General features: G+C 53.9%; 1 protein-coding gene across 1 annotated transcript in view; it reads right to left on the bottom strand.

Annotated features, from left to right (window-relative positions):
* Positions 1–15,014, bottom strand: part of CNTN3 (contactin 3) — an 86,976-nt gene that overhangs the window by 49,937 nt on the left and 22,025 nt on the right. The window contains exon 4 of the mRNA XM_008154986.3: positions 617–712. Within this exon, the coding sequence (XP_008153208.2) occupies positions 617–712 (96 nt within the window). The remainder of the gene's footprint in view (positions 1–616; positions 713–15,014) is intronic.

Below are 15,014 nucleotides of genomic sequence, written 5' to 3'. Positions count from 1 at the left end.
GGCCTGCCGACGCAGAATGCCAGCCACATCCTGTCCTGGGTGCTGTGAGCCAAAACCCAGCGTCTGGCTGAACAACGGCACCTACTCCGTCATGACGGGGCTACCTGTCCCAGCAAACCCACCTTCCCCGTCCTGGGGGACACTCGGCCCTGCGACAGAATCCCTTCTACGTCTCCATGTCCTGCATGCCAGCTCAATGAGGCCACTGGGAGCGCCGGGGGGGAGGGGGGGGCACGGTCAACAAATACCGATCCACACACATTTCCATCAAGTTTATCAGCAAAGCTCAGAGTCTCCTCAACTCAGTAGTAAGATTAGGTAAGTGCAGGGCCATGTTTAGTAACACAGACATGAAGCATCTCCCACACACCCACAGGCATTGGACGAGTCAATGAATGAATGAACACAATGATGGGTGGATAAAGAAAGAAAGAAGGCCCGGCCGGCCTGGCTCTGTGGTTGAGCGTCAGCCTAGGAACCAGGAGGTCACGGTTCGGTTCCCGGCCAGGGCACCTGCCCGGGTGGCGGCTCATTTGTCGATGCGGTAACGGCACCCAGGCGGCGGGCCTTGCCCAGAAAGGTCCCCGATAAAGAGCAAAACGCGGGCGCGTCTTACCTCCAGAGTGAGGCGGGGGGCCGCACAGCAGGACCACGCCCTGGCCTTCGCGCACCGACACCGCGCTCCGCATTGTGGTTTTAAAGTTTTCGAGATCTGATTTGAAAACAAAACGAAACAGCATTTCAGAAAGAACGAAATTGAAACGTCCGCGCAGTGACGCTGCTTTCTTCCGTAGGGTGACATTTACAACCAGTGCCGACCCGCCAATCCTGGGTTTCTAGAACAGCGTCAGACAGAGCAGGGCTGCCCCGGAGGGCAAACAGCGCAGGCGCGAGCATTAAATAACCGGGAAAGGGGACCCAAAGGAGGACACGAAACACCTTCAGCCAAATATCTGCGTGGCCTGGCACCCACGCCCGTCACAGCCATTCACCCCATCACGACCACGTTTAGCTTCTGCTGGCAACGAGAGCCAAGTCTTCACACATTTCCCCGCTGAGACAGGTTATCATCAGTAGCACAGATACATTTACTCCACCTGTGATCGGTGGTGCTATTTATACCGAGAATTGAAAATACTCCTAGTCCCATCGTGGGATAGAGGAGTCCTATCGGTCCCAGGCCTTGGAGAATTCTGGGAGGGTGATTCCCGGGCAGTGACCGCGTGGGGGGAGTTCGCAGGAGAGCAGTCAATGACCTCGCATCGTCCCCCTGACTGGTAGCTCTGAAAAAACAGAAGCTGTCCTTATTATTGTCCAAGGAATATCCTTCCGGGGGGTCATGAAGCCATCGAGGCAAGTGCTATTTGGATCGCCTTGGTAGGTTATTTTTAAGACATTGAATTTCCTCCAAGGACCATCAGGACAGCAAATCCCGACTCACACCCTCCGGCTTAAACTGCGCGGAGGACGATCCTACTGGTTTTATTTTGAACAAATAAAAATCTCCGGGGAAAGGAAGGAAAATGATTTACCCGTTCTCGAACGTCTGACTAAAAAGGAGGGGACTTCTACGGGCAGTCGATGGGGTCGCACTCTGCCCCCAGGCGACGGCACTGCTGGTTTGTGGGAAAAGACACCCGTTTCCTGGCGCCTGACGGGGGACGCAGACCGCCCACGCGGCGACCATGCAAAGGGGGCGGTGCGTGTACTGGAGGGGGAACTCAGGAAATCTCAACTCTGCCCTGAAAAATGTAAAAGGCAAAGTAATTATCTTTGAACTGATGACACTACAAACTGTATCCATGTGACTGCCCTGCGCACTTTACATCCGTGCGTCAGCCCCGGCCTGTGAATGCCAGTCGCTAGAGCATCGGCCTGGGCACCAAAGGGCTGTGGGTTCGATTCCCAGTCAAGGGCATGTACCTGGGTTGCAGTTCACTCCCCAGCCCGGGTCAGGGTGCATGCGGGAGGCAACCGGTCGATGTGTCTCTCTCACCTCCATGTTTTTTCTCTCTCTCTTTCCCTCCCGCCCACTCTCTCTTAAAAGCAATGAAAGAAATACCCTCAGGTGAGGGTTAATAAAAAAATAACGAGTATCACATTGCTGGTGACGAGCACGGAGCGAAGCAGATCAGCGAAGCTCACATACACGCGGCGATCAAAGGAGCCAGCGTGTGTTCTGGACTGACTGTAACCAGAGGTCCCCGACAGGAAGGACACGATAACCGAGCATCATGTCCCCTCAAATGTGTGAGTAACTATTATCACCGCGCGAGGCTCCTGAGACGCAGCTCCGTTAGCACGGCCAAACCGCACCATCGATGGGTCCAGGCGAAGCGGGGGCAGGGCGGGGGTGGGGCTGGGGGGCGGCGCACCAGGATGAGCCCACACGAGGACAATAACCAAATGGTGCCCTTCTGACCTCCCGTGGGTGTCAGCCTTCGGCTCTCCTGCCCCGTTCCTGTTCCCGCGGTTATTTAACTTCACACGGTGGAAGGGAGTCATCGCTGATTTAGTTCTCGAACCATCACGTCTCCTCTCCCTGAAAGGTAAGAACCTCTTTCCCCGAAGCCCAGTCCTGCCGGGCACAGGGGTGACCACTGCTCAGGACGCTGCGTCGGTGCTGCCTCTACAGCCTGTGAGGACAGGGCATTGTCTGGGGGGCCCAACGTGGCATGTTCATGGAGCACACGCATCCACACACATCCACACACATCTACACGCATCCACATGCGTCCACACGGCAAGAAGGACAGTGACGGCTTCGACATGCTTCCCACGGCTCTGCTCCCAGCACAGCACTGACGACCTTGGACTTGTTCCTGTAAAGCAGAATCCCCTGGATTCTTAGCTGATGTCACCCAGGCTGTGGTCCAGGGCCCCGGCCTCGTTACCGCCTGGGAGTCTCATTGCAAATGCGGGTATCTGTAGACTACCTGTGCACCAGGCTGCATCAGCAATATTTTTTATTATTTTTAAAATATATATATTTTTTTGATTTCAGAGAGGAAGGGAGAGGGAGAGGGAGAGATAGAAACATCAGTGATGACAGAATCATTGATCAGCTGCCTCCTGCACGCCCCACACTGGGGATTGAGCCCCCAACCGAGGCATGTGCCCTGACCGGGAATCGAACCATGACCTCCTGGTTCATAGGTCGATGCTCAACCACTGAGCCACGCTCCTTCTCCTTGAAACTAAGGTCTCCAGGGGCACCAGAGGTTTGGGACAGCTCGGCGCACCTGCATTAAAGCCGTATTTTAAAAGCCAGTTTGGTTTTAACAGGCCATGGGAAAAGCCGGTGTTCTTAGACAAAACCCTGCCAGACCGACACAGCTGGGTTTTCAAGACCCACAGAACCTTCTATTTCAAAGCCTCCCCGTGGAGCTGGGGGTACAGGCAGGGAGCCCTAATGATCGCTTCCCCAAACACACCATGGAGCCTTCCACTCTGACACAGCCACGCGCCAACTGGGCTCTGAAGAAGCTCTCCTCAGATGACAAGGTTCTGAGCCTGGGAACAGATCACGCCACCTCAGTGCAGGTACCTTAATTACGGTCGCACACACTTTTTAAAACGCTTTTAACAGCCGCGAAAACGTTGCAGCCAGGAAGCGGGGGCGGACAGCCCGCCTCTGTGTCTCTTACTAAAACCCTCCGTGGGAATCTGGGCAAATGTCTCAGACCCTGGGAGATGCGTCCTCTTGTGCAAATGCAGGTTCTCCTGCACCTGAGCGAGCAGCCTGCAAAGGGGGAGCGGAGGGGAGGGGGCAGGGAGGACACACCGGTGCTCAGCAGGGTTAGCAGGCCCTCACCTACCACCCGTGCCACTCACCTCCGGCAATGTCCCTCCTCCTTACGCTCCAGCTCCTTCTATCTAACGTAGCCTCTTGCATTTGATGGGCGCTCGCTCCCCCTGGGAACCTCAGCACGTCTACTGCGCTTGCCCTGCTATTAGCAGAGCAGTTGCTCAGTAATATTGGCTGAATTCCACGCACAAGATGAGTTTAAAAGCTCCCGATCTTTGCACTCTGGGGTTTGGCTGAGTGTATCAGGCACAGGGACCTTCTATAAATTTCACGGAACAGTTGCCTTTAAGACACGTGATTTCAACGACAAGTATTCGTTGTTGCAGTATACCCTTGCTTTTATCTGTCACAGGAATATGAAAAGTAAAAATACACTAGCAAAGCAAGGACTCTCCTAACACTATAGGAAACAGTATCCGATATGGACTCCTTATCCTTGTTTACAAATAGCTTATTATTGACGGAGTCCCCTCAACAGCCCCTTTGCAGACTGGCAGGCTGGCTCACTGGGGGTGCAGGGGGAGGAGGAGTCCTAGGGGCTGACATCCAAAGAGCACCTTGGTTGCAACAAAGAAGCTAATTGGCTTTACTTTTCTTTAATTATATGATCACTAGAGGCCCCATGCACGAAGTTCGTGCAAGAGTAGGCCTTCCTTCCCCGGCTGCCGGCACCAGCTTCCCTCTGGCACCTGGCACCTGGGCTTCCCTCGCAGCCCCGGCTTCATCCGGAAGGTCATCTGGAAGGATGTCTGGTCTAATTAGCATATTACACTTTTATTATTATAGATTTCATACTGAAAAGGTTTATCAGAATAAGAGAGAAACATCAACAATTCCTTATTGTTGGAAAAAAATACTTCCCTAATTCATGTGACAGGGAGGTTTGTTAAAGGATTGAAATGACTTCCCATGCATGAACCGCTACGATACACAGCTTTTAACCGATTTTCAAAAGAAACCCGTGAGACAGGTCACGTGGGTTCTTCTCCCTCCCAATGTCACACGTGCAAACCAAAGGGACTTCGCCCAACGCCACGCTGCTCATGAGGAGTCAGCCCCAGGCTGATGGCCCCCCACTCTCCCACCCCTGTTTCCTAACTTGGAGAGAGGAACATCACTTCCACATGGACATGACAGTAAGCCTCTCACTGCCTTCCGTCTTCAGAAACCTTGCCTTCGAAAAAATACTGAAAAGGATGCTATTTGCCCCATTTGAAAGTCATATTTGCCGTACATTATTCTTTCCGCCACCCACTCAATTGTGCAACACATCTTTTCAGCTGCCCCCAAGGCTGAGCGAGGGGATGTGTTTGCACTTCTAAAAGTTGTCTGCGCCCCTAACCTGTCCGGCTTCGGTTCTGTTTTCCCAACCAGGAGGAAACGCCTGCTCAGGAATCCCTGGGGTTGATGTGGGGTCGAAGGAGGTGGTCAATGACACAGCTTTCGGACGGCGCACACACCTCCCACCATAAGTGCTCCTTCGTCATCGGTCTCTACCATCTAACGTAGCCATGTTTCTTCAGAGTCTTTGTACCATGTTCACTGTTGTTTATTTATCTAGTGCCCACCCCCATCCTGGCTAGAAAGTGAGCTTCACCCCTGAATCCCGGGCAGTGGATTACAGACTCAGCGTAGGAACAGGTGTCAGCATGGTTTCCATAGGAGACCTCGGCCGGACGCTCCACCAGAACCCACACAGGACCGTACGCTCCTGCCCGCCGGTGGGAGGCTGGCCACGGCGGAGGCCACTTCCTCGCGTGGCTGACTTCCGTTTTCTGCTGAGGAGCTCTTCAGCGACTGACTTAGAGCTCACCCAGCGGAGAGCGAAGAGAGACCCTCCCACTGAACGTGAGTGTGGGATTCAAAGAAGCGCGTGCATCTCCCCCGAACTTTAACCCTGGGTCAGCCTCACTGTGTCTCGCACAGTAATTTTAAAACTCTCACAAACCAAAGTATGTGATTTACAACGAATGGGAAATAATAAAAAAGTTACGTTTTTGATAATGACTTCCTGGTAATTTTCAGGAAGGCTTTAAAAACACTTAGCCAAGAAAAAAACAACAACCCAGCCTAATATAAAGTGATTTAAGAAAAAAAAAAAGGGGTGTGTGTGTATATTATTGTGTCCTTTTAACACCATGCCCTAAAATACACTGGAGCAGAGTAATAGATGGATATAAACATTATGATCTCCTGCCTGTTGCCCTGGAAACCTCACTATCGGTAAACCTCTGCATGTGCATTTGCCTGTGTTTCTGGGGCTTAGCAAACAAGCAGATTCATGCCGCTTGTTTTCCGTATAAATGACGTCCAAGGGCCACCATAAGCAAAGAACATGGTGCAATTTAAGCTACAGAAACGCATCACCCACGGCACCAGGTGCCACGTGGATCCAGGAGCCCAGGACACCCCCGCCCTGCGTGCCTTCAAGAGCCCCGGAGAGAGGTTCCTCAGTACAAACGTCTAAGACACACAAACGCAGACAAGTGAGAGAGCGAGCAGGGCACCGTGCTGCTGCAGAGGGTAGGGCGAAGGGAGCATGCACGTATATCACAGTTAGAATAAACATGGCAACTGCCCGAATGGGTTCTTACCCTTAGGACCTCTGCTTACGGAAAGTGCCAGAAGCCGTGAAGCTGGGGGGAGAATGGCGCCCACGGTCCCGTGTTTGGTGCATCTGCCACCGTGATGGGCTGGGCTTCGCCCTCTCCGAACACATCTCCCGGCAGTACGGGTTCTGTAACTTGACTTTGAGAATATGTTTTTATTGATTTCAGAGAGGAAGGGAGAAGGAGAGAGAGAGGGGAACCGAAATGATGAGAGACAATCATGGATCAGCTGCCTCCTGCACGCCCCCTACTGGGGATCGAGCCCGCAACCCGGGCATGTGCCCCTGACTGGGAATCCAACCGTGACCGCCTGGTTCATAGGTCAATGCTCAACCACGGAACCACACCGGCTGGGCGTAACGACTTTTTAAACAGGAAGGTCTCTCCATTCCTGTCCCGGTGAGAGTAAGACGAACCTCATGGTTCCTCCTGGTTGATGCTCACGCGAACACCCGTTTCATGCTGTGACCACGGCCATGCGGGAGACAGATGGACACAGACTTCTTCTCACCAACACCACGGAGGAACCCCAGAACCACGAGACACTGGCTACGCCTCAGGGCACCCGCCAGCAGGGCCTGACGTTGGACGTGGCCTGGGAAAGGAGAGACGGTGACACTGTGAACACTAACACCAGCCGTCCTGTTCCCCACACGTGCCATTTCCTACCTCGCCTCCGGCACCAGGAAACACCCGGCGGGCGAACCTGCCGAGCCTGCAGAGCGTAGGGTCCCTCAGAGCGTAGGGTCCCTGCACACTGAGCAGCTCGGAAGGCGTCACCTCCCCCCACACACCTGAGCTTCCCCGGCTGTGACACGGGAGAACGTGTGGGCCGTTGGGCGTGAAGAGGCAACGGGACGTCGCTCCCAGCCGTGGGAAGGACACCGATCACCGGCTGTGAGCGCAGGCCCCCAGACCACGCAGAGGGTCCCCGAGGCTGCTCCCGTTCATGAAGGGCCTTCACGTCTACCAGATGGCGCACCTCACAACTCCTTTCCTGCATCTTTAGCAACGCGTTCCTTGTTTTCTGTTAAACAAACAATGCCCATCCCTGTTCATCCGCACCCCCCTCTGCCCGGACGCAGGAGAAGCCAGCCTCGTCCGGCAGCTGGACACGCCGTCTATGTCCGAGACGGAGCATTTACAGGCCCTGTGTCTCGGTGGCGGCCAGCAGGGCTCTTCCCAGCGGTTAGCATGGACACCCCCCACATGCCTCTGATCCTTTTCAATGGTCTCCTATTTTTACCTGGCTTGCGTGGCTCCGTGGTTGAGTGTCAACCTATGACCCAGGAGGTTACAGTTCCATTCCCGGTCAGGGCACATGCCTGGGTTGCAGGCTCCCTCCCCAGGAGGGGGTGTGCAGGAGGCAGCTGATCAATGATTCTCTCTCATCATTGATGTTCCTCTCTCTCCCTCCCTCTCCCTTCCTCTCTGAAATACATATGTGTGTGTATGTATAAATGTTCCCATACTTTCATCTGGGCTTGCCCTATCTTGTATTAATTTCCTTCTGTAAGCCAATGCAAGTCTTTTCAGCAGCTCTTGGGTGTAAACCGTACATATCGATGAATCGTGTAGTAAAATTATCATCGAGTCTTTGTGGTTTCTTACTGTGCCTGCTCGGGGCCACTCCTTTGCCACTCACCTCGCCACAGGAAGGACAGAGTAAGAGGAAAGGGCGGAACATCCAATTAATTAGGTTCCGATGAGCCTCTGAGTCTTAAGTAAATCACACCACTGCAGCACAGAGTTTACATCTGAATTATTTATGTCCTCTCCTAGAGCCCTAATCTCTTTAATCATCTTTGCTCAATTAAGAAGAACACCAGCCATCATTTTTAATAGAGAGAAGAATAAAAACCATGTTGGTGTATGATAATCCGCAAGGGAGCGGGTTTCCAGTGAAGATCCCAGGCCCCGCCCCTGAGGATTCTGATTGGGCAGGAGGGGCGGGTGGAGGGCAGTAAGCTGAGGGCCACCCACACTGAAATTTCAGACAAGGGGGGGGGGGAGGGGGGGGGTTTACCTGATAGTCAGAAAACACTCCGACATCCTTTGTCCTTCATGAAAATGTAAGTCTGGGTGAACTGAAGTTATTTCCATTCTGACATTTACTGAAACTTGGCATGAATCAGCCTCCTCCAAACATCCAGGAGCCCAGCTGACTAGTCCCTGACTCATGGAGCCCCAGATATTGACCCAGGACCCTAACCTTCAAGGAGCAGGTTTGGCACATTGTCATCAAGCAAGAGACGAGCATGAAAATGATGGCTCACCAGACAATGGAGTGACATGTTTCTCTAAAGAGCACAGAGAAGTGCATCTCTTAATCTATAGATATAAAAGGCTAGTATGCAAAGTGTCCCCTCGGGAGTTCAACCAGGAGACCAGGAGTTCGATCCCTCACTGGGATGTGTGCTGACCACCAGGGGGCGGTGTGGAATGAAGGAAGACCCTGGCTGGCAGCTGGAAGGCCCCAATGGGCCCTTATCACCAGCCAGGCCTACTGATCCTACCCGTGCACAAATTTTGTGCACAAATTTCGTGCACCGGGCCTTCAGTTTTACAATAATGGGTTATAATCATAAGTCATCATGTAATCACTTAGTAGCGAGAGGGTCAACCCTGCTGCGTCTGTGGCTTCATCTCCTGAGAGTGAAGGGCTCCAGCTTCCAAGCGCGGGAGACTTTCGGGAACTCATCCCGGGCACTCATTCAATGGCAGGGAAGCTTGGCAACTGCTTTGCAGCTGTTAGAAATATATTTTATACATACGCCTTTCTGCTATACAGCTTTAAAACGTTTTCAAGGATTCCAGTTCCCAGACTAGAAGAAAAAGCAGAAGCAAGCTTGCTCAGAAATGCTAAGAAAAACCCCATACCCTTGGTGGACACGTGGATGGGGTGACCCTGGAGAGCAACGTGCTGACTTCTATCCCTCTCCCCCAAAGATCTGAACACACAGATCTTCTCTGAAGCACTGTTTACAAAACAAAGGCTGGGGAAAGCCTAAATGGTCGTCATAGAAACCATTAGGAAGGACATGGGTCATCTGGACCCCTGGGCAGCACCCCCTGAGCTGTTATTAAAATGCGGGCTCCTGCCCAGCCGTGTGGCTGAGGGTCGACCTTGGAACTAGGAGGTCACAGTTCGATTCCCAGTCAGGGCATATGCCTGGGTTGTGGGCTCGATCCCCACTGTGGGGCATGCAGGAGGCAGCTGATCAATGATTCTCTTCATCGATGTTTCCTACATCTCTCTCCCTCTCCCTTCATCTCTAAAATCAATAAAAAATATATATATTTTTAAAAACCATGCAGGCTCCTGGGCCCACCCATGTGTGTCTGATGCACCAGCTCTGAGGTGGAGCCCGGAAGGTGCTTCTGTAGGAAGTTCCCAGGGGAAGCTGATGCTGCAGGTCTAGGAACCAGACTGAGACTCTGGTCTATGCTGTGGACTACCTCACAGCCGTGTGTGTGTGCGTGTGCATGTGTGTGTGTTTGTGTGTATGCACGTGCGCACACACGTGTGTGAGCACGCACACATGTGTATGTGTTTGTGTGCATGTGTGTGTTTGTGCATGTGTGTATGTGCATACACGTGTGTTTGTGCGCGTGTGTGCGCATGTGTGTGTGTGTGTGTGTGTGTGTGTGTGTGTGTGGAGCGGGGAGGGAAAATCAGAACCACAGGTTCCGATAGGAAAGAATCCGCAGTGTGTGGGTGGAATCCTCGGATGCTGGACTGGCTGGCGTCCCTGCTTTTCGGGCCGGCACCTAAAACACCACAGGAGGCGCAGGGGGCTGGCTGCCTGGACACCCAGGACGTGGGCGGGAAGGAGGCCCACCATTCATTGTGCACAGAGCACTTTTTAAAAATACGTTTTTATTGACTTCAGAGAGGAAGGGAGAGGGAGAGAGAGAGAGAGAGAGACTTGGATGATGAGAGAGAATCATTGATTGGCTGCCTCCTGCATGCCCCACACTGGGGATGGAGTCCACATCCTGGGCATGTGCCCTGACCGGGAATCGAAACATGACCTCCTGGCTCATAGGTCGACACTCAACCACGGAGCCATGCCAACCAGCCACAGAGCATTTTTGAAAAGAAGTTCTAACTGTTGAAAAGAAAGCAAGGTAAGACGATTCCACTTCCATTACTTGACTGACAAAACCGGTGTGGTGTTCCCTGCCCGGGGCATCTACCCACAGGCTCTGCAGGGGCTTAACTGTGGGGCCTGCAGAACCGAAGCGAGCTCTGCCCGCAGCGTCCTGGCGGCACGGCGGGTTCTCTTGCCTCAATGGGCCTGCACGAGGGAGACAGATGTGAGAATGGGGTATCTGTTTGGGAGCTGAGGAGTTCTGTCCTGACACCAGGCCGTCAGGTCAGCGTGGAGCAGAGGGGCCGGGGGAGAGGGTCGCTGCTCACTGGCCACGGGGCCCTGCTGGGGAGAGCACCCGCCACTCCCAGTCCCCGAGGAGGGAAGGAAACGGTCTGAAACAGCGGGGCGGTTCGGCATCTCTTCCACTCGCAGCCAGTGACTGGCAGGAAGTCTCACTGGAGCAACTTCGCATTTTTGATGGAAAAACACACAAACTTTCTCCATCTCCTTGTTGTGACTCGGCTACAACATTTCCGGCAGATGAACGCGGGGTGTTCATTTCCTCTGGCTGAGCGTTTAACATGTTGCATTTATGCGGAAATAGCAAGTCACTAAGAGGTCACACTCAGAGGAGAATGAAATCCATCTCCACACACTTTATATATAAAGCGAAGAAAATAATTCTGAGGACCAACAAGCACCAAGCTTAAAAAATGTCTTCCACAGATAGGCTACCCTCTGTGGATGGTGGAGCTTATGTTAATATTCATTTTAATATTCATTTTCATATTAAAATAGCACATTTAATAAAGTTCTGAGGTAAGAGGAAAATTGCAGTGGCTGATGGATAATTTTATTATTAAGCTCTGACGTTTTACGGAAACCTATGATGAATAAGACTCTATAACTGACTTTGGTGGAGAAAGACAATGAAGTCACCATTTGGTGTGAGGGTGAAAGCTGTTGAAACGTGTTTGGATTGCTTGCAAAAGCTTAACGTACTCCAAAGGGGTAACGGTTTTCGGGAAATGCCTGCCCACTCAGACCCATGTGAGAGTCAGGTGCCGACACCTTTGAGGTGCAGTTAACTGGCCCCAGTCTACGGCCACACTTGACCGTCAACTCCACGCCGAAGGCCAGTCCCCTCTGCTCTCTGAGACTCAGTGTTCTCGTCGGCGAAACAGGCATAACAGGACGATATCGTTCACCTCAACCGGGTCACACGCGCACCCTCCCAGAAACTGCCCCCACCACACCCACCCGCCCGCGGTCAACACGGCTGTGGTCTAGGGGCCGGGGCTGCTCCGGACCATCCCTTCTGCCCCTTTACAATCATGAGGCCGAAGAAGACATGTTTACCTTGGCTCCTTACGGGTGTGCCACATGCACACTCACTATTAACCAAGAGACATCGTTGCGTTGAGCGTTTATAACGGAAGCCTGAGAGAACGCAACCTCATTCCATTTCCAGTGCCGTGACCTGTTTAAGAACATACTCTGCATGGCCCGGAGGGATAGAGAATTCATGACAAACCGATGAGGAGAATCTAAGCAGTGAACAAAGCTGAAGCAGGGAAAACCTCTAGAATAGAGTCGGGCACCGGGAGAAAGTCCTACTGACTTGTACTCGGGTCATAAACTTCATTCTGACGTTCTAACCATTTTTAAGAAAAGAGACACCTGGTTGGATAAATAATTCTGTGTCCAGAAAGTGCGTGTGTTTTTAATGCTGCAGGTGGCACGCAGCCGTACCTGATACCAAGGTCCAAACAGGGGTCCCTCGGGTTCCCACAGAGGCTCTCTGGGTACAGGCAGTGCCTCCCCCGCTGCCGGGCGCGGGGAGGGGTGTGCTCCCGGGCGGCTCCCCGCAGCTCCTCTGTGCGGGCTGACCAGCTCGCTCCGGGTCGGCCATATAACTTAGCCTCTTCATCGGGACAATTTGAACACGAAAACAGGCATCAACTAGCAGGGAAAGCAGGTGTGAGCAAACGTGTCCCAGACACAGCGGGACGAAGGGTCCCCGCGCTGAATCCATCTAAAAAGATTCTGCAGAGACTGAGAGAGGGAGGGAGCAGCTGCTAATGTGGTGAGCTCCAGGGACACAGCACTCTGCTGGGGTAATCTATTCCTTCTCCTTTTCTTTTTTTTAATATATATTTTATTGATTTCAGAGAGGAAGGAGAGAGAGAGAGAGAGAGAGAGAGAGAGAGAGAGAGAGAGAGAGAGAGAACATCAATGAGAGAGAATTATTGATTGGCTGCCTCCTGCATGATCCCCACTGGGGATCGATCCCGCGACCTGGGCATGTGCCCTGACCGGGAATCGATCCGTGACCTCCTGGTTCATAGGTCGATGCTCAGCCACTCTACCTTCTCCATTTCTAATCAGCAGTGGCAATTCCGACACGCCAGAGCCATCGATGAGGCCAGGAGCTCACGCGTCCTGCGTGCCCGGGGCTCATGGGCAGGCAGTTGGCAGACTCTGTCTGTCTGAGGCCGCCCCACCCCACCATCTGCTTTAGTCCGGCCTCGGAGCTAAGAATGGTTTAGCTGAAAACAATCAAAAGAAGAATATTGCTTTCATGTCACGGGGAAATTACCCGAAACAAAATGTCCAGTGCCCACAAATATAGTTTTATTGGGGCATGGCCACGCCCACTCGTCTCCCCATTGTCCACGGCTGCTCGCCTGCTACATGGGGGATCCGAGTCCTGGAGGCAGAGGCCATGTGGCCGGGGAGGAGCCAGACGCAGGAGCTGACGGGATGCGTGACCCCATGTCCAGGACCTTCCGGAAAGGCCCAGCCAGGGGCACAGAGAGGAGATCAGTGGTCCCCAAAGGTAAGGAACAGGGTCGTTGGACCGCAAAGGGGCAGCTGCCAACATTTCTGATCTGTGCCCTCGCTGCCGCCGTGAAGCCCCACAGACCCATATACCAATTGGTGTGCATGTAATGGGCGTAGGAAGGGGCGAACGGGCCAGGCTGGTTCCACACCCACAGCCGCACAGACCCGGCAGGACCCGCTCTCCCTCTCTCTCCAGCTCGATTCGCCTCTGGCTGCAGAGCCCGGGCTCCGCCCAGGACCTTTAATTCCGACAGCGGACGGAGTGCCGGTAAGGACGACACCATCTGCCCCGGGTGCGCCTCGGCCCATGTCTCTCTTGGGTCACCAAGTGCCTGCTCCTCCCCGTCGCACAGGCCAGACTCCTTGGGGCGCCCCCTCCTCAACCGGGCCTGCGTCAGGGTCTTGTAGCGAGTTTCCTTCCTGGGGCTCACTCCCTTTTCTCCTCAGAGCCCCTGCCACCCTGCACACCCTCCCAGGCCCAGAGGGCCCTCACTGTCATTCTCCCTCTTTCGTCTGCCTCGCCCCCAATCGGTCCCCAAGTCCGGGACGTCTATCCCCGAGCACCTCCTCCCTCCCATCCCTCCTCATTTCCCAGCCCCCTCATCAGCACATTCCATCTAACGGCCCGACACTCATCCAAGTGCAATCTCCCACCCCTGCCCTGCGTGCCCACCCCGCTCTGCCTGTCCACCCCCTCCCTGCGTGTCCACCCCCGCTCTGCCTGTCCACCCCCGCCCTGCGTGTCCACCCCCTCCCTGCATGTCCACCCCCGCCCTGCGTGTCCACCCCCGCTCTGCCTGTCCACCCCCTCCCTGCATGTCCACCCCCGCCCTGCGTGTCCACCCCCGCTCTGCCTGTCCACCCCCTCCCTGCCTGTCCACCCCCTCCCTGCGTGTCCACCCCCGCCCTGCGTGTCCACCCCCGCTCTGCCTGCCCATCCCCTCCCTGCATGTCCACCCCCACCCTGCGTGTCCACCCCCGCCCTGCCTGTCCACCCTCTCCCTGCGTGTCCACCCCAGCGGCTTCCACTGGCCCCACATCTCAGTGAGGCGTGTGAGGTCTCGGTCATTTTTCAGCTGTGTCTCCCTCCACGAGTCTCCGCAAATCTAGGTTTCTACCATCCAACTTCTCTCAAGGCCTTGAATGTCCTGTGCCTCCTGCTTTTCCCACCTTAGCACATGTTGTTCCCAAGGCTGAAATGCCCTTCCTGTAGCAGGGAGAGGAAGATGGAGAGGGAGAGGGGGAGGGGGAGGAAGTGAGGGAGTGTGGGGAGAGCAGGGCAGTCACAGAGGGAAGGGCGGCCGGGAGTGTGGAGTGTGGACGGATGGAGAAGATGAGCCGCTTTGTTAGTCTTCCTGGGAATTCCTGCCGAGGACGTCGGGGCCTCGTCAGATAAGAGGATGTTGATTGCTGACACCATCAGAACATGGTGTTAGGAAAAGCGTGATGACAATATTAACAACCACCACATTCACAGTCAAGAAAGACAGACGATAATGAAGCTCTCGGGTGCACTGACAGACATGCTTCTTTTGAGGGGAAAATCCAGAATATGCTAATTTCATGTCCAATCATCAACGCCTAGCCCAGGGGGAGCCCGAGGTCCCCTAAGTTGTTGCTGTGATGGAGGAAAAGTCATTTAAAGGTCACGGGTGG

The sequence above is a fragment of the Eptesicus fuscus genome, chromosome 18 (genome assembly GCF_027574615.1).
Source record: "Eptesicus fuscus isolate TK198812 chromosome 18, DD_ASM_mEF_20220401, whole genome shotgun sequence".
Classification (NCBI taxonomy): domain Eukaryota; kingdom Metazoa; phylum Chordata; class Mammalia; order Chiroptera; family Vespertilionidae; genus Eptesicus; species Eptesicus fuscus.
The sequence above is the reverse complement of the archived record's forward strand: the minus strand, read 5'-3'. Positions and strand labels throughout refer to the sequence as shown.